Raw genomic sequence first — 25462 nt, forward strand, 5'->3', positions numbered from 1 at the left:
ATCTGTTAGCGTTGTGGACTGTTCATTTCCAGCATCTGTTAGGGTCACTGGTATAGACCATATATTTCTTTAATGTCCATTGGATTTTTATTATTTTTTAACCATAATTTTAATTGTAGGTTAAGATATAAAAACAGAACAAACATAAATTGGTCAATAAATACTTTCCCATATTGGATTATTGAAATTATATGCCAATTTAATGATTAGTATTCTAATAGAATTTGATATGTGGGATAGTTCAGCAAGGATGAAACCAGTCCTACAGAAACTAGAAGCCAAGATCAATTTTACACCAAAGTAAATATAAAAGATCATTACTAGTCAATTGAGAGGTTTCATGGGAAGCAAGCACTAGAACATAGGGCCTTCAGCTAAGCTAACAGTTTTATGTGATTCAACTTAGAATTGAGGAGGTAACCAAATAGAATAGAAAGAGAAAGGAAAAAGGGTGGCAATGTGCGGGCTGGGAAGGTGGCTCAGTGGTAGAGCGCTTGCCTTGCATGCATGAGGCCCTGCATTCGATTCCTCAGCACCACATAAGCAAAAAGAAAAAAAGCCGGAAGTGGCACTGTGGCTCAAGTGGTAGAGAGATAGCCTTGAGCTGAAGAGCTGAGGGACAGCGCCAGGCCCAGAGTTCAGGCCCCACAACTGACCAAAAAAAAGAAAAAAAGAAAAAAAAAAGGTGGCAATGTGCTGCTGCATAGTAATAGACAGCCAAAGCAGGAAAAAAATCAACTTAAAAAATGTCAGTGGCTCATGATTGTAATCTTATGTACTCAGGAGGCTGGGAACGGGAGGATGGTAGTTCAGGGTTAGCCTGCGCAGAAAGTCTGTAAGTAGAGCTGGAACCCTCTACAAAGGCATGTCTTTTGTTCCCTGCCATTGGACCTGTAAGAATTAAAGGCAAAGAAATGTGAACTTGGAGAAATCTCGGGCCAGCTTGCACTCTATGGGCTCAAGATCAACCATACTACATAGAAAAAAAAAAGAGCTGGAGGTTTGGCCCAAGTGGTAAACTGCCAGCTGAGCAAACATGAGCCCAGAGTTTGTATCTGCGTACTTTTTTTTTTAAAGCCCCAAACTGATGCTAGATTAAGAAAAACACCTTTCTTTAGTATAACATGATGCAGAAAAAAAAAACGTAGTATACCATTGAGCAAATGTATTGGAAGTACAATGATTATTTTGTTTCATTTGCTTGCCATTTTTGTTCAAATTGGCTTTGACATCCATATTATTCACCTGTTTCTCACAAGTCTGTCAATACTTAGTGGAACTTCTATGTGTGGTTTTTTTTTTGGGGGGGGGGTCCAGTCGTGGGGCCTGAACTCTGGGCCTGGGCACTGTCCCTCAGCTCTTCAGCTCAAGACTAGCGCTCTACCACTTGAGCTACAGCGCCACTTCCGGCTTTTTTCTTTTTGCTTATGTGGTGCTGAGGAATTGAACCCAGGGCCTCAGGCATGCAAGGCAAGTGCTCTACCACTGAGCCACCTTCCCAGCCCAACTTCTGTGTTTTTGTCAAATGTCTGAGCATTTAAATAACTTGCTGGCACTATATTTCTGTAGTAGGAATTAGATCTTACACTTACAATGCAAACCTGCATTGCCCAGTTCAATTCTTTGACCACGAAGTCTTCTCACTGAGCTCTCACTTACCAAAAGCTGTTTCAGACCGTAGTCACAGGAAAAGTAATCAGTGTGCCACATGCTGATGACAGGGCAGTTAGTTTTTTACCCTGGAGATGCTCACTGTTTTGTGAGAAACAAAAGTAAGCAGTTAATTTCAGTGTATAGTAAGTATTCAGATAGAGATTCCTAAATGGCTATGAGAATTTAGAGACAGACCACCAACCTCTAGCATGTAGAAATGAACAGTCTCAATTCTCAACTAGAAAAAAGAATGATAACAATTTAGGGACATTTTGGATAAAAAGAAATGGGAGCAGAAAAAGAACATTGTTGGAAGGGGGTACAAGACTACAGAGTTTGCTGAAGAACCGGGGGTAGAAATCTCTATCACTGAAGCATGAGGTGAGATAAAATGGCAAGAAATACAAAGCTGAAGACTTACTAGCAGAGTGTGAGTGGGTTTTAAGTATATGGAGATAAGCTTGAGTTTTGTCAAAGAAGTGAGGGTCTGTTAATTTGGTGTTAGATTTTTGGCAGTATTGTGAAGGATTGGTTTACAGAGGTAACAAGATAGGAATTAGGGAGGACTGTTGGTTGCTCACAGGTAATGGTTTTCCCTAAGTCATAGTGGGATTTCAAAAATGGGTTGAAGGAATTTTAAGTAAAATAAACACCAAATAGTGAAGGGAGGGCGAAGGCAAAGGAGTAGGCACAGATTGTTCAAGTTTCTCAGTTGAGGATTGCACAGAGAACAGTAGTACACAGTAGGGACAAGCCTATAGGGGAAGAGACTTGGAAAAAGACGGTTCCATTCTGGATTTAATTTTGGAGATGTCTTGGAAGATGAAGGAAGAGAAATCCAGCTTTTAAAGGGAAACCTCTAAATAAGATTTATTCATTGAAAACATTCAGGTGTATGAAGGAATGGACCAGTCAGGAGAAAACAGGACTAAAAAATAAAAGTTTTTGTAGCCACCAGCTAAAAACTATGAGAAATGAAGTCTCCCACTTAGATCATAAAGGCAGGACTCAGAACAGAACATGAGGAGCACCAGGATTTAAATAGTGAGCAAAAATGAGCATGTCTTAAAGAGACTTGAAGGGAGCCCTAGGGATAGGAGGAGTCATATAATGTGCAAACCAAAGAAAGAAGAGGCCCTCAGGAAGAAGCCAAAGAAAGAAGAGGCCTTCAGGAAGAAGCCATGCTCAGAGGCACCGCATTCTGTGGGAAGCCAGAAGTGCTAAATGTTAACATACTGTATTGGTACAGAGGTGTAATGTGTGCAGAAAGTAGATTGTAGAGGTTGAATACTAAGTAGAAAATGAGAAAATTGAAAAGCTTTGGGCTGACAACACTTCAGTGTACATTCTGTGCCAGGCTAAGACATAGTAAGTGCATGCATTTATTCCATTTCCCCATAATTTCTTTTTCCAATGTTAGTGTTGAGGCATACAAGTTTTAAAATTTGTTCAAGAATAAAACTAAGTGGGAGAACTGTGACTAAAATGTAAGTGGTTTTCTTTTTGTTATGCTTTGATTAGTGTTTCATCTTTTACCCAGATATCTTGCTTTTTGGCCTGATCATCCTATTTACACTTCATGATTACTCATGATCCTCCTTTTTACACTGCACATGTAGTTGGGGTGACTGGTACACACCATTGTCTGCCCCCAACTTTTTATTTGTTGAGATAGGGTCTCATGAACTTTTTGCTAGGGCTTGCCGTAAACGGTGATCTCGGGGCTGGGAAGGTGGCTCAGGGGTAAAGCGCTTGCCTTGCATGCATGAGGCCCTGGGTTCGATTCCTCAGCACCACATAAGCAAAGCTGCAAGTGGTGCTGTGGCTCAAGTGGTAGAGCGCTAGCCTTGAGCTGAAGAGCTGAGGGACAGCACTCAGGCCCAGAGTTCAGGCCCCACGATCGGACCCCCCCCCCCAAAAAAAATAAAACCCCGTGATCCTCTTGATCTCAGCCTCCAGAATAGCTGATAATTATTTATGTGGTTAATTTCTTATTTATACCTACTTATTTGTAGTGCTAGTACTAGAGCTCGGACTCAAGGCCTCTTGCTCTTCATGGCAGGCACTCTATTGCTTGAGCCGAGTTATCTGTTCCACTTTTTTTTTTTTCTGATTAATTGGAGATAAGAATGTTTGAGGTTTGTCTTCCCAGGCTGGCTTTGGACTCCAGTCCTCAAATCTTCTGAGTAGACATGAGCCATTGGTACTTGGCTCAAATATAATTGTATTAACATCAGTTTTAACTGTTACTATACTGCAGTTGATTGGATTCTGATTCTTTTTATTGTGTACTGCTCATATAGTTCTGTTGTAATTCGTATAGATTTTGAAAGCTTTCTGTGTTCTATATTTGGTAATAATGATAATTATCAGATACTGCTGCTGTGGTTTTTCCTGTTATACTTTCTTAGAATTCATAATGTTTTACTTGGAGTACTCATAAGACTTTATATTTTCTTAGAATATTACATTTCTTTTCCTTTCTTATTTTATTTTTTGTGGGTTGTGGGACTTGAACTCAGGGCCTGGGTGCTATCCCTGAGCTTTTTCACTCAAGGCTAGCACTCTACCACTTGGAGCCACAGTGTCACTTCTGGTTTTCTGGTGGTTAATTGGAAATAAGGGTCTTTTCTGCCTCAGCTGACTTTGAACTTCAGTCATCAGATCTCAGCCTCCTGAGTAGCTAGGATTACAGGTTTGAGCCACCAGCACCCAGTTTACATTTCTTACTATGTTTCTTATAAGTATGGTAGGATGGGAATGTATTTTTTTATGGTCTGAAGTTCTTGCTCATAATTGGGACTATGCTGACTGAACAGCTTATTCTTTTCTCTTGTTTTGTTGACATTGCTGGTGGTGTGTGTTCATAGGCTTCCCAGTTGGCACGTGTGTTGTAAAGAGAGTTCTTCAGCTTCAGCATCATATTACTCTCAAGATGATAATTGTGCATTAGAAAATGAAGATGTACAGTTCCTGACAAAGGTACCTAATGTAGACATTGTAATTTGTGTGTCAGCTTTTTAAAAACTGTCTTAAAACATTTAGAATGAAAGTAATATGCTACAACTTTTGGCAGATATTTATATTTTTCCTTGCTATACTACAAGGCATTTGCTTGTATAAGTAAGATAGTTTAGAAATACATACTTGTTGCTTGTATGTAGAATTTTGCAAACATCTTTAGTCAGCAAAGAGAAAATAATGCATGTTCAAAGAAATAAATAATGCTCTAAAATATTCTAAATACTTAAAATATGGCTTAAAAAAAGCTCCTCTTACAAGTTACACTTAGAACTGATTGATTACTATAAGTAGAATTTGCAGCTGGTGGCTTTGTAGTTTGTTCTGTATAATTTAGTACAGTGAATACATAGAACCCCCCCAAAACTTAATAATCTCAACATCATTATTTTACCATTTTAAATGATGAAAGGTGAAAATTGGCTAAATTTAGCTGCTGTCTGACTTCAGTGTATTTATTTTAAAACATAAAAGTAATACGTATGACTACAAAAATATTCATATTTATATGTTATTCATCCCTAAAAGAACCTTAGTGTATTTTGGAGAAAATATTCAGGTATTTTTCTGTGGAAAGATACACATTTATGTTTACAAATTAATAACTTCATTTCCATTAAAATGTCACAAAACTTGTAATCCCACTCTTCTAGTGATATTTCTAATATCTCCTTTTTTTGTTCTATTATATAGATAGACTATGATTTATTATTTCCTTATTGATGGTCTTTTTCAGTCTTTTCTGTTGAAGTGTGTGTATATGTGCAGTGCACAGGTGTATAAACATTTACATGCTTGGTATGTTTTGGCATGGTATTTGGAGTGGATTTTTTTTTAGCGGGGGTGGGGGGGAGGTGGGGGTGTTGTCGTGGGCCTGAACTCTGGGCCTGGGCACTGTCCCTCAGCTCTTCAGCTCAAGGCTAGCGCCCTACCACTTTAGTCTCAGCACTACTTCTGGCTGTTTTTTTTTTTTTTTGCTTATGTGGTGTTGAGGAATCGAACCCAGTGCCTCATGCATGCAAGACAAGCGCTCTTCCACTGAGCTACCTTCCCAGCCCCCTGGACTGGATTATTATTATTATTATGTTTAGTCTGGTCCTGACACTTAAACTAAGGATCTTGTTTTCACACTCAGCTTTTTCTTCTCAACATTGGCATGAGCCATTCCACTACTTCTTCTTTTTTGCAGGTTGGTTGATGATAAGAATCTCGGGGAATTGTCTGTCCAGGATAGCTTTGAGCTGCAGTGCTCAGATCACAGCTTTCTGAGTAACTAGGTGTTAGGTACTGGTGCTGGTTGGATTACATGTTTTTATTTACATTGAATATAATTTGTAAAACTTTAAAGGATTGCTAAATTTTTCTCAAAAGTATTGTAATTTTTGTACAACTTAAAAATCTATTCACTTCTTGGTGAGATGTTTGAAGACAAAATGTAGAAATGAATTTAAACAGAAGTATTACATGGGGAAAACTGTCTTCAACAAACATTTGAATACCTTCTATGTGCTACATAGCTTTAGATAAATATGAACTTTACTTTTGTGAACCTTACATTCTAGAAGACATTTAAAAAGACATAAAGAAATCTAACTTAAATGTGAATTAGTGTCAAAACAGAAATTTTGTTCATCTGTTAAATATGTAGTAAAGGACTTTTTTTTTTTTAATTTTAGTGATAATAGGTTTGAAGAGGCCTTGCACCTGCCAGGCAGACACTGCCACGGGAGCCAGGTGTCAGTCCTTTCTCCTTTTGTTATTTTTATGCGTAGGCCAGCCTATTTGTATTTCCTGTGTAGCTGGGATGACAAACATGCATTATTGTGCCCAGCTTTTACTGGTTGAGATGTGGGTTGCTGAGGTTTTTGTCCCTTTTGGAGCCTCACCTTTTGAGTAGTTAGCATCACTGGCGTGAGCCAGTTACTCAGAAGACCCATAGTGCGCCATGGCAGGACTAACGTGCTTATTACCAATCAAATTAAGTTCTTCAACTCTCTGTATTATACATTTTAATACATATCACACGTGTTTGATTTTATATATAGAAAGATATGGGCTTTAATATTTTTTTAAGACTTTTGTAAAACAATTTCATGTTTTTTTCCTTTGTTGCAATATAGGATGAAAGTGAGGGACTTAGTAATGCTGAATTATCGGGAAAATCGGGTTCACATTTACCTACTCTTCAAGAAAATAAATTAAGAGATGACTACATTGTGGATGCACAAGTAAGCTATGTTGCTTTGCTTTTTAGTAACAGACCGTTCCAAAGTCCTTCACAAGTTAATAGAATGCCTTTGGGACTTAAAAGTATTTACTTGGCAATAATATTGCTTTTGAGAAAATATAAAGCTACAGATTTAGTAATAAATGAGATAATTCTCTTTGAAGTAAATTCTTAGGTATGAGGTCAAATTTATTCTTATGTTCCCTTTTGGTTCATTGTAATAGCTCTTCAGATTTTCAGATAGCTCAGGTTTGTTAATCGCATTTCATTTTGTTGGATTTTGAAAGGTACTAGTAAAATATCTCATACATAGAGGTAAGAAAAAGTGATGTCTATAGCCCTTAAAATCATATAAATATCCTGAAGAGTCCTGCCATTACTCATTTTCTAGACTTGTATCTTGGTCGAGGCTTACTCAGGACTTTGAAACATTCAGTGTGTCTTCTGTAGCTGTGCTGGCTCCTAGAGTAGCCAAGACCCACATGTGGATATTGAGTACTTGCCTCACAGCCCAGTCTATATTGAGACTTACTGTTGAGTATAAAATACATGCCAAATTTTGTGTACTGCACTTGATGCTGGGAATACGAAGGTCCAAAGCTCATGGTCCTGATTTAACTAAAGTATTGGTAGTATAAAGATGAGAAGACAGAAACCAGTAATTGAGAAGTTACAGTGCTGTGATAAAAAGCCCGTTTGTACAGTGAGCAGCGGAAGGATAGAGCAAGGGAAATGACTGACTATATTTAGAGTGGGTATAGGAAAGATATGTTGATAGAGGCTTCCCATGCGAATAGGTGGTCAATAGAGATTTCTGTTATAGGGCAGGGCAGGCCTGGATGGACCCCAGGGTATTAAGACACTGAGGGAGCACCAAGAATTGTGTGTTTTGTTAGTGTACTACTTGTACATATTTTGTATTGTTTATTGTTTTTTTTTGGGGGGGGGGTCCGGTCATGGGGCCTGAACTCTGGGCCTGGGCGCTGTCCCTCAGCTCTTCAGCTCAAGGCTAGTGCTCTACCACTTGAGCCACAGTGCCACTTCCGGCTTTTTTCTTTTTGCTTATGTGGTGCTGAGTAATCAAACCCAGGGCCTCAGGCATGCAAGGCAAGCGCTCTACCACTGAGCCACCTTCCCAGCCCATTTTCTAAACACTTTAGGGTTGATGACTGGGTTGTATTTTTACATTTGTATAGGATTTCTTAGTTGCTACTAGTGTTTATTAATTGTAGTCACCGAAATATCTAAAGTTCTCATACAAAGTAGGAACTAGGGAAGGAGACAGAGACGAGCTCTGTTAAGTGTTGAATGAAATGTACAGAGCTTGTATTTTAATATGAAATGTATTTTTAAATTTATTTTAATTTATTTTTTTGTTGTGGGGCTTGAACTCTGGGCCTGGGTGCTGTCCCTGAGCTCTTCAGTTCAAGGCGAGCGCTCTACCACCTGAGCCACAGCACCATGAAATGTATTTGTTAAGATGGTAATGCTGGAAGAAAGGATTCTTTTTAATACATGTTTTATATTGACCATTCTTTTTTTTTTTTCCTGTGATATTGGGGATCAAACCAAGGGCCAGTCTGTGCATGCTAGGCGAGTACTTTGTTTACTGAGTTAAACCCACAGCAGTTAAACATTCTTTTTATGGTTACTTTTTAGCTTTCTAGAAACTTTTGTTCAGTTGAGATAATTGATTAATCTTAACATGTAATGTAACTGGAGTTTTTTAATACAGCATACAGAGTCAGAAAAGTTAAGCCCGTCTGTGGTTGAGACACTCCATACAGTTGATTTACATGAAGATTCTTCCAATACAGTTGTGAGCAACGAAAATACTGAAAATAGCTCATCTACCTCAGAAACCACTCAGATCTCAAAGCTTGAGTAAGTTGCTGAAAAGTGTACGAGGGGGAGGGGAGAACTTCTAAATGGTAGGGAAGTTTTTAAATTTTTTTTAAATTAAATTTAATTGTCTCTAAGTGGTGGTGCATGGTGTTTCAGTTCAGCATGTCATGTCAACGCTCCCATCTTTTCCTCTCCCATCTATCCCACACCATTCCCTCAAGTTACCTAGTTCTCTCTTCATGTATGTACAATATCATGACTGTATTACTACCCATTCCTCTCTGCAAGGCAGTTTAATACTCAAATTTGATTAGCCTACATAGCATAAACTTAACTAGGTAATTTAATGCCTGTATATTGTGTATATATGTGTTAGGTTTTGGATATAATTAACTTCAAATGGATTTATTTACTTGGTTGCTTAATGTAGTTGGTTAGATCTCAGCCATGAAATCTTTTTTTGTTGGTCATAGGGCTTGAACTTAGGGCCTGGGTGCTGTCCCTAAGCTCTTTGTCTCAAGGCAAGTGCTCTACCACTTGGAGCTACAGCACCACTTCCAGTTTTTGAGTGGTTAATTGGAGATCAGAATCTCACAGGGACTTTTCTGCCCAGGTTGGCTTCAATCCTCAGATCGCAGCCTCCTGAGTAGCTAGGATTACAGGCTAGGATTACACTTTTTATATAGTATAAGCAACATGAGATTGTACTTAGGGAAACAGTCTATAGTTATATAAAATACAAATTCCAAGTTATGTATTTCCAATAAGTATTACTGGTATTCCCTTCATAGTGTGTCTTTGTCTTCTTGAAACATACTGAGTGCTCAAAATGAAGCTTAAGTTAATTTGCTTTAGAAAATGAGTTATGTACTCTATCAATATTCCAAAAAACAAAGCAAAATGCCATGTCTTGATTTAAAGTGGAATTCTAAAAATGCTTTAGAACTTCAGTGAGCTGTATTGAGATACTAGGTGGTTTTTGCTGCTGTAGATTGGAAGAATTAACGTATTAGCTGACAGAAATTTAATATTGGGAATGGTGCATTTAGAATAGCTTTAAAGAATTCTAAAAAGTTTATTAGCATAAATTGTTCAAGCAGTGGTTAAAATCCCAGCGTCATCCTTCACAGAATAGAAAAATGAATCTTAAAACTCAAATAGAAACATAAAAGACACCACCTTTGAATAGCCAAAGCAATCCTCCACTAAATTTAGTTTTCTAAAAAAACAAAACCAAAAACGTAACCAAATAACATGTTTTAAAATTTTGGAAAGTTTTTAAAAGACAAGTGTATAGTCAGCAGTTGACTTAAAAGAAGTAGTCTGGGCAAGGTCTTGAACTTTCAAACTTTCTTGCTCCAGCCTCATGAGTGCTGGGATTACAGGCAGGGACCACCGTGAAAACATTTTGCAGAACTATTTTTTCTTAGGCTTAGATTGTTTCTGAAATCATGAGTAACATCTCCAACTTACATTATGTTCTCTAAATGACCACATGGTCTTTTTTGTTTGTTTCATCTTTAGTGAAATAGAGAAATCTGGTACTCTACCACTAGATAAGCCAAGTGAATCTGAACAATCTGAAACGGATTGTGATGTTGGTGAGGCCCTTGATGCAGACGCTTCAGTTGGGCCGCCTTCATTTGTAAGTCCACCGGAAAGGTGAGTTCTCATTGGTTTATGTATGTGTGTGGGGCACGTGTTTATATTTTCAAGACAGATTTGTCTGTGTTGCCCAGGCTGACCTTCAGCTTGAAATTCTCCTGCCTTAGCTCTTCCACCATTAGAATTGCGTGTGGTGTAATTCTGTAATAACTGAAGTGCATAAAGTGCGTACTTTCTACTTTATGACTGAAAGTAATTGATCCGTTCTTTTGTACATGGTAGTTGCCATAGTTTTGAGTGTTTAAAATTTGTTATCTGTAATGTCAGCTACTTGGGAAGCAGGGATAGGAGGATGACAGTTCTAGGCCAGCCCAAGCTAAAACATAGCAAGACCCTTCTCTAAAGAAAGCAAACTAGAGCAGAAAGGGCTGGGTCATGACTCCAGTGATAGAGTGAGTACTTGTCTAGCAAGCTTGAGGTCCTGAGGGGTAAAACAAAACTTGGTATCTAGCTAAAGTTGTATTTTGTATTTTAATATGTATTTTGGGTTTTGAATAGCCTTGTTGGCCAGCATATAGAGAATGTGTCATCTTCACATGGCAAAGGAAAGATAACAAAATCAGAATTTGAATCAAAAGTTTCGGCAAGTAAACAAGATGGAGATGATCCAAAATCTGCGGTGAATGCTTCAGATAATTTAAAAAATGAGGTTAGTATACGACTTGCACTATACTCTACTTCATATGTAATATACTTTTGTTATTAGTGTCTTTACTAACCATATTTGTCATAAAATTTGGAAGTTGAGGTAGTAAACAGACATTACATATACTTTTACCTACGTGCAAAATATAGGTAGATCAGCTTGTTTTGGAATGTTATTCTTGCAGTACAGACAGGATTATTACCACAGTGGATCAATTTTATTTTCTTTTTTCCTTATGAATTCTACTTGGACTTCACATAGAGGTCAGGACTTCACGTGGAGGCCAGTATAGAATTTCCCAAAGGAATGTTGAACACGGCAGTTGTTAGGGTACTCTCAGGCAAGAAGTAGAACTAAGTAGAAGAGATGAGGATCTTTTCATGAAGTTAAAAACAAATAAATGGGGTCAAAGCGTAGCTCAATATTCTGGGCATCACATCCATATTTGTGTGTGTCTATAGTCTGTGTCTGTGTGCATGTGCTGGTCCTGGGGCTTGAATTTAGGGTGCTGTCTCTGAGTTTGCTTTGCTCAAGGCTACCACTCTACCATTTGAGCCAGAGCTCCACTTCCAGCCTTTTCTGTGGTTTAATTGTTGGAGATAAGAATCTTACCTGGCCAGATGTGGTGGCTCAGGCCTGTCATCCTAGTTACTCAGGAGATCTGAGGATTGCAGTTCAAAGCCAGCCTAGGCAGGAAAGTCTGTGAGACTCACATCTCCAATAAACCACTCAGAAAGTGGTGCTGTGGCTCAAGTGGTTGTGTGCTAGCCTTCAGCTGAAGAGCTGAGGGGGAGTGCCCAGAGTTCAGGCCCCACGACTGACCAAAAAAAAAGAATCTTAACTGACTCTTCTGCCAGTGCTGGCTTCTGAACTGTGATCCTCAGAAAATAAATTTTATGATTTAGATACTGAGGAATATACATTTCCTCCCTCCCTTCCTCCCTCCCTTGCTTCCTTCTTTCCTTTCTTTCTTTCTTCCTTTCTTCCTGAGGCTTGACCTCAGGGGCCTGGGTACTGTCCATGAGCTCCTTTTGCCTCAAGTCTAGCACTCTACCACTTGAGCCACAGCACTACTTTGGCTTTTTCTATTTATGTGGTACTGAGGAATCAAACTTGGGGCTTCATGCATGCAAGGCAGGCACTCTACCACTAAGCCACATTCTCAGCCCCCAAATTGTGCTTTTAAATAAAGTGGAACTTTATTTAAAATTATAAAATTGTTCTTAAATGGGGCTGGAAATCTGGACTACATACATAGAAAAAGCCGGAAGTGGCACTGTGGCTCAAGTGGAGTGCTAGCCTTGAGCTGAAGAGCTCAGGGACAGTGCCCAGGCCCCAAATTCAAGCCTCATGACACACACACACACACACACCAGGCCCCAAATTCAAGCCTCGTGACACACACACACACATACCCTGTCCCCCGTTCCTCCCCCCCCCCTTAAATATTTCCAGTTGCGGGTAGCTGGTGCCCATAACAAATCCTAGCCGCTCACAAGGCTGAGATCTGAGGATCACTTTTGGAAACCAGTCTGGTCAGGAAAGTATGTGAAATTCTTTTTTTTTTGGTCCGGTCGTGGGGCCTGAACTCTGGGCCTGGGCACTGTCCCTCAGCATTTCAGCTAAAGCCTAGTGCTCTACCACTTGAGCCACAGCGCCACATCCGGCTTTTTTCTTTTTGCTTATGTGGTGCTGAGGAATCGAACCCAGGGCCTCAGGCATGCAAGGCAAGTGCTCTACCACTGAGCCACCTTCCCAGCCCCTGTGAAATTCTTATATCTAATAGACTACTTAGAACCAGAAGTGGTGCTGTGGCTCAAGTGGTAGAACAGTAGCCTTGAATACAAAGAGGCTCAGAGCCAGTGCCCAGGCCTTGAGTTCAAGCCCCAGGACCAGCAATAAGTATGTAAATAAATAAACAATAAAAACTTTTCAAAGTGGTATCAATTGATTATGCAATTTGACTTTCATTTAACTTGGCAGTCTCGTTGTGGGGCTTGAAAACTGGGCCTGGGTGCTGTCCCTCAACTTTTCAGCTCAAGGCTAGCGCTCCACTTGAGCCACAGTGCCACTTCTGGCTTTTTTTTCTTTTTGCTTATGTGGTGCTGAGGAATCAAACCCAGAGCCTAGGCATGTAAGGCAAGCACTCTGAGCCACCTTCCCAGCCCCTTGGCAGAAATATTTATATTTACTATTAATCTATATTCTTTAAAGTTTGAAGGTTTTTTTTTTTTTTTTGCATTTCATTCAGAGTTCTGATTATACAAAACCAGGAGAAACTGACCCTTCATCTGTAGCAGGTCCCAAAGATCCAGAAGATATCCCAACATTTGATGAGTGGAAAAAGAAGGTTATGGAAGTAGAAAAAGAAAAAAGTAAGGAGGCATTAGGAGTCTGTTTTTTAAAAAATATTTAAGGGGGTAGTTTAGATATCCGTATGTCTTTTTAATTGGTAAAATAAAAAAATATTTGAAAGCTTTTCAAAAGAAGTTTATGAACTTGCTGCTGATTACTCATATTATCTGCTGTTGTGTCATTACGTGCAGCTTTAATTGTAGTAAAAACTGTTCTTGCATATCATTAACAAGCTAAAGAACAATGAAGCAGAGGTGATTTTTGTTAAAAATTTATAGGAAGAAAATTGAAGCATGCAGAGTTCTGAGTCAGAAAGCTTTGACTATAGATACAGTTAGATCCAAGTATTACATTTTCTTTTTACTTCTGTAGAATAAATCTGAATTAAGAATTCGTGTTGGGGTTAGAAGTAGAACAGCCTGTTAGCCTGCTAGCCATGTTCTATTTCAGTCTACCTACATGAGTTACTGCAGAATTTTGAAGTGCATTTATTTGTTGGGGTTACTTTTGAAGCAAACCATTTTGAATGTCTTAAGTACTTTTAAACTATTTTCTTAGGCATCTTTAGAAGGCATCTTGTTTTCAGATCATTGTATTACTGGGGGTATTTTCAATCATAATCATCATCTGTATGTTTATAATAAGGTTTGTCTGCAGGTCAGTCATTGCACCCTTCTTCTAATGGAGGTCCACATGCCACCAAAAAGGTCCAGAAAAATCGGAATAATTACGCCTCAGTAGAATGTGGTGCCAAAATATTGGCCGCTAATCCAGAAGCCAAGGTACTTAAATATAAAATACTTAAATTTAGAAGACATGTGTATATCTGTGTATAATATACATGTAATAAGCATACATGTAATATATAATATAATAATAAATACATGCCTAAAATGCTATATATAATATATATGTAGGTTTTGTACTATAGACGTTAATTTACCTAGGAATTGTACTTTAATATTATTATTCTAATTCACTAATAAATGCTGGAGTGTGCCTTTCCATACATTTTATTGTATGACGTTTTAGTTGATACTTTGTATTCTAGTTAGCTTTTAAAACCTGTGTGAAATTTTAAAAATAAAATTATTAATGAAAAATTATTTTTCCTTTATGGTTATAGACATTTAAACAGTGAGTTTTTTTTTTGTTGTTGTTCATTTCTGGGATTGAACCTACCTCATATTTGCTGCTTTACTCTTTGAGCTATGTCTCAGCCCTTTGTGTTTTGTGATAGGTCTTTGCTAACTTTTCCCAGGTCTTGAACTTGTGATCGTTCTGCCTCTGTCTCTTGAGTAGTTAGAATTATAGGTGCCCAGCTTCAGACATTGAGGTTTGAGGGTTTTTTGTCTTGTTTCTTTTTCTGGATCTCAATGTAGGGCTTTGAGTCTGATAAGCTGGCCCTGTGTCATTTGAGCCATGTCTCTGACACAGCTCTCTGGCTGTGATTATTTTTTAAAGCAGGTCTTGTTTTTTACCAATGCTGGCCTAGACCAGCCTATCTGCGCATTACAGCATTACACCATAAGTCATATACCTAGCTTTTTTTATTTTCTAATTTTTTTTCCTGTTGAAAGGGGTCTTGTGTAGGTTTTGTCCAGGCTGGTCTGGAACTTTGATCCTCCTCATCTCAGCCTCCTGTGGAGCTGGGTTGTTAGTTCTATTCTACTATACTCAACTCTTGAATCCAGGGGTCTTGGGAACTTTTTGCCCAGACTAGCCTCCCAATTTATATATACTGAGAAGCTAGGATTATAGGCATGAGCCATAGCACCTGTCCAAGCTTTGAGTTTTAAATGGGTTATTATAAGGATAGTAGAAAGCTGTAGGCTTACTAGCAAATTTAGCCACTTATATACTCCTCCCCCCCCCCCTCAAACGGGTATTCATTCAGTCTTTGATATATTCTAAGATCTAAAATTAGAAATCCTAGAAGACATTAGGGTTTAAATAAGTATTTTCTCATTATTTTTCCTTCAGTAATAAACTCCTTTTGCCTTTTAAAAAATAGAGTACATCTGCTATTCTTATAGAAAATATGGACCTTTATATGTTGAATCCTTGCAGCACTAAAATTTGGTAAGTAATATAAAATTTTGCAAAAGTACATTCTATATATGTACATATATAGGGTTAGATTGATTTGTTCCTGTGGTCATTTAACAAGCATTTATGATTGATTAGTGTTGTTACTGTACAAAACTGAGGACAAAAAAAATGCCTTTCCTTTAAGAAGGTGTCAGAAACACTAACCTAAACAATTAATGTAATGGAATTAAAAAGTACTGCTGAAAGTGTTTTATAGACAGAGAGAAGATGCATAATTGTAAGAGGACTTCTGGAAGAGGTAATTCTTGAATGGATGGGATCTTAAAGGATCATAGGAAATGGCAGATGAGGGAAAGCACAGCATTTTAAAAGGAACACGTTTCTTCTCTATGACTATCAACAGAAGCAGCCTGAAAAGGTTCTTTGAGGTGTGATGAGGATAAAGAAACACTTAAGAGTAGTGGCAGATGTTGTAGTCAGAGCACTTAGCTATGAACTGACCACCCAGTCAGTACTACGTACATCCAGTTTAATTATGTTATATCTTGATCTGAAACACGCATAGGGTAGCATTTGTTTTAATTTGTGACATCAACCTGCTGTTTAAAGCTTTGTTGTCATTGTGGCCTACTTGAAACTAGTCAGGAGACTGTTGTCACAGCCTGGGAGAGAAGTCCACAGGCTCAGGCCTGGAAGAGAAGAATGTGTATGAAAGACATGTAGACACTCAGCGTTTTATTACTTGACTCATTGTTAAGAAGCAGCTCTCTCAAAGGTATTTGGGGAGAATCACCACTATCATGTTAATTTGCTGTAATGATTGTATACACACACATGCACACACACATTTAAGGAAACCCTCCTTCACCTTAGAGATAATATTTTTTTTCCACTATCAGTTTTACTTCTTTTGAAAGTGTGCACTGTAGGTTCAACTCAACTATTGAAGGGTACTATAGTCATTAGTCAGTTTATTATCAGTTAAACCACACTTTATAAACTTCAATTTTTCTGTAGGCCCTTTGTTCTGTAAGTGAATTTGAAGGAAGTAGTTATCTGAGATAAATTTCTTAGGGGATTTTTTTTAAAATTTATAAAAGCCTTTGTAGTTAGTAACAGTGTAAATTTTTATATTAGCATGTGTGTGTGTGTGTGTGTGTGGTGTATTTATGCTAGTAGTCGGCTTGAACTTAGGGCCTTGTGGTCTTACTTAGATTTTTAGCTTATGATTGAGGCTCTACCTCTTTGAGTCATAACTCCAGTGTTTATTTATTTTTTATTTGCTAGTCATGAGGCCTGAACTTTGGGCCTGGGCGCTGTGCCTCAGCTCTTCAGCTCAAGGCTAGTGCTCTACCACTTGAGCCACAGGGCCACTTCCAGCTTTTTCTGCTTATGTGGTGCTGAGGAATCAAACCCAGGGCCTCATGCATGCAAGGCAAGTGCTCTACCACTGAGCCACCTTCCCAGCCCCCCCCCCCTTTTGTTTTAAGCAAAGGCATGCTGGGATGAAGTCATAGGAAGCAATCACTTTGCCTTAATTTGTGGTTTGCGGATAAATTATAATAGCTACCCATTTTAATGTTTCTGTTAGGCAGTATATATTGTACATGTTTCTACTGTAGATTTTGCTTTCTGCATATTTGTGTCTACATTTTGTGATTAAAACCTTACCACATCTTTAGCAGATTTCACCTGGTTTATGTAGGTTGAACAATCCAAGGTATAGTAAGAGCACATTTTTATCAGTTCTAAAATCCGGTAAAGAGTCTATATGCTTCATCAGCTTCATAAGTGCCTGTACCATTCTAGCCCTGTTGGCTTTTCTTTTACATTTTTAGCCTTATGTGGTTAAATCCTATAAAACATGTTGGCATTTTCATTGAAATTATATCAGTTGTCTGTCTAGGTAAAATCAGGATAGTTGACAGTTTAGGATGTTGAGTCTTGCTAGCTATTTACTGGTTTTATTTTTACTAAGCAGCTGTTTATTGAGCTCTTCATATTAGGACATTTGTTGTCTTTTTTTGGGGGGGGGTGGGGTCCGGTCCTGGGTCCTGAACTCTGGGTCTGGGTGCTGTCCCTCAGTTCTTCAGCTCAAGGCTAGCGCTCTACCACTTGAGCTAGAGCGCCACTTCGGCTTTTTTCTTTTTTGCTTATGTGGTGCTGAGGAATCAACCCAGGGCCTCGAGCATGCAAGGCAAGCGCTCTACCACTGAGCCACCTTCCCAACCTTGTTGTCTTTTTTCTACCTATATGTTTGTTTGGATTTTTTCTGTGGTTTCATAGATGTTTAACTTCTACATGACAACTTGAGTCTGTATTTTAGAAGACATTTTAAGTTATATGTATTGTACCTAATTTTGTCGTTCTATAGGTTATTCTTTCAATATCCTTATAGTGACTTTTGATGAAGGAACTTTAAAAAATATAGTTGAATTTATCTCTTATAATACTAGTTTTTTTTAATGTCATCTCTCTCCCTTGCTTTGAAGTTAAGTTTTGAACATTTTGCACTTTATATTTAGGTTTTTATCTCATCTAGAATTGTTTCTTATATTGTGTATAGGAGGGATTCATTCTCCCTGCTGAGTTTTCCATATAGATAATTATTTATTCAGTTATTCACACTTTTCCCTATCACTTATAATGTCATGAAATTCCCTTATGTGCACAAGTTTCTCTGTTCTGTCCTCTTGGTCAATTTAGCATTACCTGCCTTAACCCCACAGTTTGGTTTGCCTTTATAAATCTTAATATCTAGTAGTGTGATTTTTTTTTAATTTTTTATTGTAAAGATACTATACAGAGGGTTACAGTTACATGAGTGAGGTAATGAGTACACTTCCTCTTGAACATTGTTAGCCCCTCCATTGTTTTCCCCCTACCATCCCCTCCCTCCCTCCCTTCCCCGAAGTTCTTTTTTTTTTATTGTGATTAAGTGATTACATAGTTTCTAAGTCACAAGTTCATTCTCCTAGAGCAAATTGTCTATCACAGTCTGTAATATATAACAGTGTTCACATGTTATACACCATACATGTGATCAGCAGCATGGGGATATTTAGTAGTGGTTCAACCAGATGAGCAGGAGATCTTTGTTTCTTAAGTCCTGTTAGTTTTGTCGTATCACCTAACATTTTGGATTTATCATCCACTTATCAGGGAGACCATGTACCGTTTGTCTCTTCGCTCTTGGCTTACTTCGCTCAACATGATTCCTTCTAGCTCCATCCATTTCCCTGCAAATGCCATTATTTTGTCATTTCTAATGGCTGCATAATATTCCATTGTGTATAGATACCACAATTTTTGGATCCATTCATCTGTGGTGGGGCATCTGGGTTGTTTCCATATCCTAGCTATTGTGAACAGTGCTGCAATAAACATGGAGGTGCACGTGTCCTTGTATATTGGTTCCTGTTGTTCAGGGTATATGCCTAGAAGTGGTATGACTGGGTCGTAAGGGAGGTCAATCTTTAGCTTTCTAAGGACCCTCCAGACTGCTTTCCAAAGTGGTTGTATAAGTGTACATTCCCACCAGCAGTGTAATAGGGTTCCTCTTTCTCCACATCCCCTCCAGCATTTGTCGTTGGCTGATTTGTGGATGTGGGACATTCTGACTGGGGTAAGGTGGTATCTCAGGGTTGTCTTTATTTGCATTTCCTTCACCACCAGGGATGATGAACATTTCCTCATGTGTTTCTTTGCCATTTTTATTTCTTCATTTGAGAAGTCCCTCTTTAGTTCCCTTGCCCATTTAGTAATTGGTTTGTTAGGTTTGGGAGGGATTAGTTTCTTGAGTTCCCTGTATATACAGGATGTTAACCCCTTGTCTGATATATTGCTGGTAAATATTTTTTCCCAATTAGTTGGTTGTCTTTCTAGCTTAGTTGCGATAGATTTAGCTGTGCAGAAGCTTTTTATTTTAAGGTAGTCCCATTTGTCGAGTCTCTCTCCAACTTGTTGTGACCCTGGGACTCTGTTCAGGAAGTTCCTTCCTGTGCCTATTAGTTCAAGTGTCTCTCCTACTCTGTCCTGCAGTAGTTTCAGAGATTCAGGTTTGTAGTGTGATTTTTTTTTTGTTCTCAGGACTAACTTTGCTATTTTTCTGCCTCTGCTCTTATACACTTACACTTTTCCTTAATTTTTCAAATTTTGTATGAGGATTTTGTTTGAAATTATATTGAGTCTTCAAATGACTTTTGGACATTTTTATTTCTTTTTCAGTGTTTAAGTTTTCATCTTTCTGTAAATTGTTATTATCAAGGTGATATACAGAGGGTTATAGTTACATAAGTCAGGTAATAAGTGCATTTCTTTTTGGACAGTGCCACCCCTTCTCTCACTCTTCTTGTTTTTCCCTCCTATTCCACTCCACAAGTTTTTTTTTTTGGATCCGGTTGTGGGGCCTGAACTCTGGGCCTGGGCGCTGTCCCTCAGCTCTTCAGCTCAAGGCTAGCGCTCTACCACTTGAGCCACAGCGCCACTTCCAGCTTTTTTTTTTTCTTATGTGGTGCTGAGGAATCGAACCCAGGGTCTCAGACATGCAAGGCAAGCGCTTTACCACTGAGCTACCTTCCCAGCCCCTCACTCCACAAGTTGTATAGTTCATTTTCAACATAGTGTCTAGCGAGTACCACTTACGCATTTGTTTACGCTTTGACAGAGTTTTCTTATCCATAAATAAGGATATATTTTTCTTTTTTGCCTTTATGAAAGACCTATACAAATGTAATCTTTTGTTAAATTTATTCATAGCAGCCTATTTTTTATTAGTATTATAAAAACACTATTTTGTGTAGAGATGTAATTGATTTTTATATATGTATAGCTACCTTCTTAAGTTCTCGAATCATTTCTCATAATTTATAAGCAGGCTTTTTATCTAGGGAATTAGTTTTTTCTATCAGTTTATTTTGTCTTTAAATTTTTTCCAGTTCTTGCTGGACAGGAAAGTTCATGAGACTCTTATCTCTAAGAAACTAGTAAAAAAGCCAGAAGTGGAGCTATGACTCAAGTACTAGTAGAGCTCTAGCCTTAAGCAAACGAAGCTCAGGGACAGCACCTAGGCCCCAGGTCCAAAATTTGCAATTCTTGCCAAATTAGCAAGCACACATAATCCCAGCTAGTCAGTAGGTTGATACTGAAACAAGATTGTGGTTTCAGGCCAGGTGAGGCAAAGCATTTATGAAACCCTCATCCTCCCCCCACCCCCACCTCATTTAAAAATGAGAAGTTGGTGTGGTGGCATGTGTCTGTCGTTCTAGGCAGTTAGGAGGCACTCCGTGTAAGACTGCGTTAAAAATAGTGAAAGTAGAAGGGCTGGGGGCTGGGCTCAGGCGCTGAAGAGTTTTACTTGGTAAGCCCCAGGCAAGACCCTTAACTCAGACCCAGAAACACTCCCAAGAATATTCCCGTTGTTACACATTGTGCTTTTTGGAATAGCATGTTGTGGAGATCTTGAAGATTATGAATGGAAGCCAGGCACCAGTGGCTCATGCCTGTCATCCTAACTACTCAGGAGGCTGAGATCTGAGGATCGCGGTTCAAAGCCAGCCTGGGTAGGAAAGTCCGTGAAACTCTTATCTCTAATAAACCACAAGAAAACCCGAAGTGGTGCTGTAGCTCAAGTGGTAGATTGCTAGCCTTGAGCTGAAGAGCTGAGGGACAACTGTGCTCAGGCCGAGTTCAAGCCCCACGCCCCCCCCCCAAAAAAAAAATTATGAATGGAGAGTGTCAGCAGACAGTCTTATCTCATTACTTGTTTTGAAGACAATCCCTTTAACCTTGCACCATTAAATTTTAAAGTTTGGTACTCCTGTTAAACAGTGTGGGCCTATGAAGTATTAACTTTAAATTAGGTGGATAATCTTTAATAAGTAATAATTTCACATACTTCAGATTTCTTAATGCTTCCAAAGAGGAGAATTACAGTGAGAAATCTCTTTAAGGTCTGTCTTTTGTATTTCTATTCATTGTTAAGATTGAGCAGTGTTTGAGACTCTCGCTTTTCATGTAAATTAATGTATTAAGCTTGCTATTTTCATGGTGAATTAACTTGTGTCTTAGAAGGGTCTTGACACTCTTTGTAGTAGAGGGTTTCTTCATTCTTTGTGACCAGTGCATTCCTTCACAGTTTTGTCTTGATGGGTATTTGGGTTGTTTATGGTCTTTTGCCATGGCAAACATAACTGTTAGTAACCTTTTGCATGTACCACCTTGCCATCTATGTGTCTAATTGGGGAGATTTTAAAACTACTTCTAAAGAAATAGTTATCACTAGATTTTGTATTTATTTAGTTTTTTTGTGGTAGTTTTCCATTGTGACAAGATATCTGTAAAAAACTAGGATAAGTGATTTTTGTTTCCACAGTTTCAGACATTCAAACCACATTGACCTGGATCCCTTGCTTTGGACCTGGGGAAATGCAAACATGGTGGTTAGGGCAGGTGACAGGATGTTTACCTTATGGTAGGCAAGAGGCAGAGATAGTCTGGTGATATCATGTACCCTTTAAAGGCGCACCTCCAATGGCCTACTTCTTTAGCTAGATCCAGTCTCTTAACTAGTCCTTTATATAAATTATCTGGACTGAGTCACTAGTGAAGTTAGTGCCCTCATGCCTAATGGCCTCATCAGCTGACAGCCAGGCCTATTGGACACATGCATCTTGGGGTATGTTTTTTTTTGTTTTTTTTGGGGGGGGGTCTGAACTCTGGGCCGGGCGCTGTCCCTCAGCTCTTCAGCTCAAGGATAGTGCTCTACCCCTTGAGCCACAGCACCACTTCCAGCTCTTTTCTTTTTGCTTATGTGGTGTTGAGGAATTGAACCCAGGGCCTCAGGCATGCAAGGCAAGCGCTCTACCACTGAGCCACCTTCCCAGCCCAATCTTGGGGTATTTTAAAATGCTGTTCCTGCTGATTAAAATCTTCATTGCTTCAGAGATATTTTCCTGTAAAAACGGATTTTTTTCGGTACTGTATCTCTCATCTTTTGTTACCCTTGTAAATTTGTCGATTTTGGCTTTGGTGATTTTTACTGCCATAGCTTTGCTTTCTCTTTCTGAAATTTCTATGTAAATGTTTACTTTTCTGTTTTCTTTTTAAGTTTATTCTGTTGAACTTTAAGTTTTAAAATTTTTCTAACCGAAGGTGAAGATGGAGACATACACCTGTTGTAAACCTAGTTATTCTGTAGGTAGAGATTGGTAGGATCCCGATTCTAAACCAGTCTAGGCAAAAAGTTCTGAGACCCTATCTCAACCAATAAAAGGTGGGCCGTGTTGGTATGTACCTGTCATTCCAGTTGCATGGCATACATGAATAGGAGATTCTAGGTCCAGCCTGGCCTGACATAAACTTGAGACACTATCTCAAACAATCAATGAAGCGAAAATGGTTACTTCTGCCTAGAAAATGCAAAGCCATGAATTTAAACCACAATACACCATGTGTTCCAACATATAGGTAGAAGGTTGTACATTACCCTTGGGTGGTTGTTACTGTTTTTTGTTTTTGTTTTGCCAGTCCTGAGGCTTGAACTCAGGGCGTGGGCGCTGTTCCTGAGCTTCCAAGGCTAGCACTCTACCACTTGAGCAACAGTGCTGGCCTTTTCTGTGTATGTAGTACTGAGGAATTGAACCCAGGGCTTCATGCATGCAAGGCAAGCACTCTACCACTGAGCCACCTTCCCAGCCCCAGTACATTTCCTTCTTAATTTAACTTTATCTTTTTAATTTTTGGCTAATGGTACAGAAGATAAATGATTGAGAAGTTTTTTGAAATTGGATTTAGCTTACTATTATACAAAGTTCTCTCTCTCTCTCTTTTTTTTTTTTTTTTTTTTGGTCAGTTGTGGGTCCTGAACTCTAGGCCTGGGTGGGTGCTGTCCCTCAGCTCTTCAGCTCAAGGCTAGCACTCTATCACTTGAGCCACGGTGCCACTTCTGGTTTTCTGGTAGTTTATTGGAGATAAGAATCTCACGGACTTTCCTTCCCCTGGCTGGCTTTTCAGCCTCAATCCTCAGATCTCAGCCTCCTGAGTAGCTAGGATTACAGGAGTGAACCTTGGGCGCCCGGCTTCTCCTAATTTTTTATAGTGTTCTTTATTTCTGAGAAAATGAGAGTTAAGTTAACTGTGATAAAAGAAAATTACCAGGCATACTAATATTTTATAAGTTATGAGGTTTATCAGATATATACATCATTTACAATTATTTGGTTATAATGAATTCAAACATAGCATGTTTCTTTGCCATTCACTAAGGTGTCTTCCCTACCTGCATTGTCCGAATGGTTTATTCTCACCACTTCCTCATTCTAGCCTGGTGATAGGTAAAGCCTAATGCAGAGCTCTACCAGGGTTAAAAAAAATGCCATGACCGAAAGCCTCCCTTAGTACTTTTGATGGGTGACCATATGCTTAATTCTGTCTTAGGGATGGGGAGGGGTTCTTTTATTAAGTTAGAAGCTGTGTGTCTATTCAGGAGGTTTAAGTACAGAGCATTGCAGTTTGAAGCTTTCCTAGGCAGAAAAGTCTGCAAAAGTCCATCTTCAGAATCAGAAAAACAAAAACAGAGCTGGGGGTGTGGCTTAAGTGGCAGAGCACTAGCTGAGCAATAAGCCAAGCAAGTTTGAGGACCTGAGTTCAAACTTCAGTATTACCAAAAAAAAAACCACAAAAAACAGAGAAATCAGAATTGGCTATGTTTATTTATGACCATGTTCCTTTTGTTATATAAAATTGAAAGTGAAAATAATATCCCTTGAAATTTTGTTGTAAGGGTTGAAGGATGGATGGAAATCATCTAAGATAGTATTGTCTAGAGAGAAACATTGAACAAATGCTAGCTTGGTTCCCTTCGAGAACCTTTCTAAGAAATCTAATCCGTCATTCCTACCATCTCCTGAATTTAGTTCTGTTATTCTCCATCATTAAACACTCTGTTAATTTTAATGCTTTTGGTTTATTTAGTATTTGTCAACGTAAGATCTCATTTGATATAATAGTTGATTAAAACATGATACTAGGTGTCATGAGTATTTCTGTCCCTCAGATGTCATGTTAGGTACATCTATGCAGTTTTATTTTGGGCACATGGAACCAATCTTTCCATTTTTCCTAAGAAATATTTCTGGTATCTTTCCCAAATCAAATATAATTTCATAGCATCTTGTTTTTTAAAATTATTTTTGTTTTGTTTTGTCAGTGCTGAGGACTGAACCAAGGCCCTTACGCATGCTAAGCATGAACTCTGTTGTGGTGCTTCCAGTCCCTCTAATGTCTTTTTATAAGCAGCTTAATTGGAGTATAGTTGACATACAATGTGGTTTCCAAAATTTTCTAAATTTGAGAAAACCTCGCCACAGTATGGATAAAGAGCACACCTACCATTCCCTGAGGGTTTCCTTCTACTTTGTGTGAATTCTTGTTCTCAAATCATCTTTCCATGTTAGCACACAGGCTTGTCCCTTAAATTAGTTTGATTTTCTAGATCTTTATGTAAATGAAGTATAGGTACAATTCTAGTACTAGTTTTAGTGGGCACTAGATATTTGGTTGTCTCCGTCAACCATAATTTTACTAAATGTCTGTGCTAAATATTTTAACTTTTTTGACTCTTCTCTTGCAAACTGTGCTTTGATACAGAAAGGTACCAACTATAAGAGTATGTATTTGGAACTCTATAATTTTAAGGTAAATGTTAAAACAATGTATTGCTAAATGGAAGGCTTAATGTCAGACTTTGGTCAGTTTACAGCATCACTGGCTTTTCTTTATAAAGACATTCTCCTTCCAAGAGTATACATTGTTATTTTAAAAGCTAGATGCTTAGTAATTTGTTAAGGCATTTCCTTATTGATAACTTGGCTTAGAAAGCCTCTGTCTTTACTACGTTTTAGTAACACTCAATGGGTATCAAGTTTATGCAAACTTACGTCATGTTTAATGTGAAGTCTTATTGTGGTTGGTTTATGTAAATAATTGTTTGTGTTCTT

The 25462-nt window shown here is 38.5% G+C and overlaps 1 protein-coding gene across 1 annotated transcript in view; it reads left to right on the top strand.

Annotated features, from left to right (window-relative positions):
- The first annotated feature begins 4498 nt into the window (after positions 1-4498).
- The window catches only part of Suco (SUN domain containing ossification factor), a 54013-nt gene continuing 33049 nt past the window's right edge, over positions 4499-25462 (top strand). The window contains exons 1-8 of the mRNA XM_013015721.1: positions 4499-4635; positions 6795-6902; positions 8637-8785; positions 10271-10408; positions 10910-11060; positions 13309-13432; positions 14058-14194; positions 15427-15494. Of these exons, the coding sequence (XP_012871175.1) occupies positions 13411-13432; positions 14058-14194; positions 15427-15494 (227 nt within the window). The 5' untranslated portion in view covers positions 4499-4635; positions 6795-6902; positions 8637-8785; ... (1 more) ...; positions 10910-11060; positions 13309-13410. The remainder of the gene's footprint in view (positions 4636-6794; positions 6903-8636; positions 8786-10270; positions 10409-10909; positions 11061-13308; positions 13433-14057; positions 14195-15426; positions 15495-25462) is intronic.

The sequence above is a fragment of the Dipodomys ordii genome, unplaced genomic scaffold, assembly GCF_000151885.1.
Source record: "Dipodomys ordii isolate 6190 unplaced genomic scaffold, Dord_2.0 Scaffold27, whole genome shotgun sequence".
In the NCBI taxonomy this organism is placed as follows: domain Eukaryota; kingdom Metazoa; phylum Chordata; class Mammalia; order Rodentia; family Heteromyidae; genus Dipodomys; species Dipodomys ordii.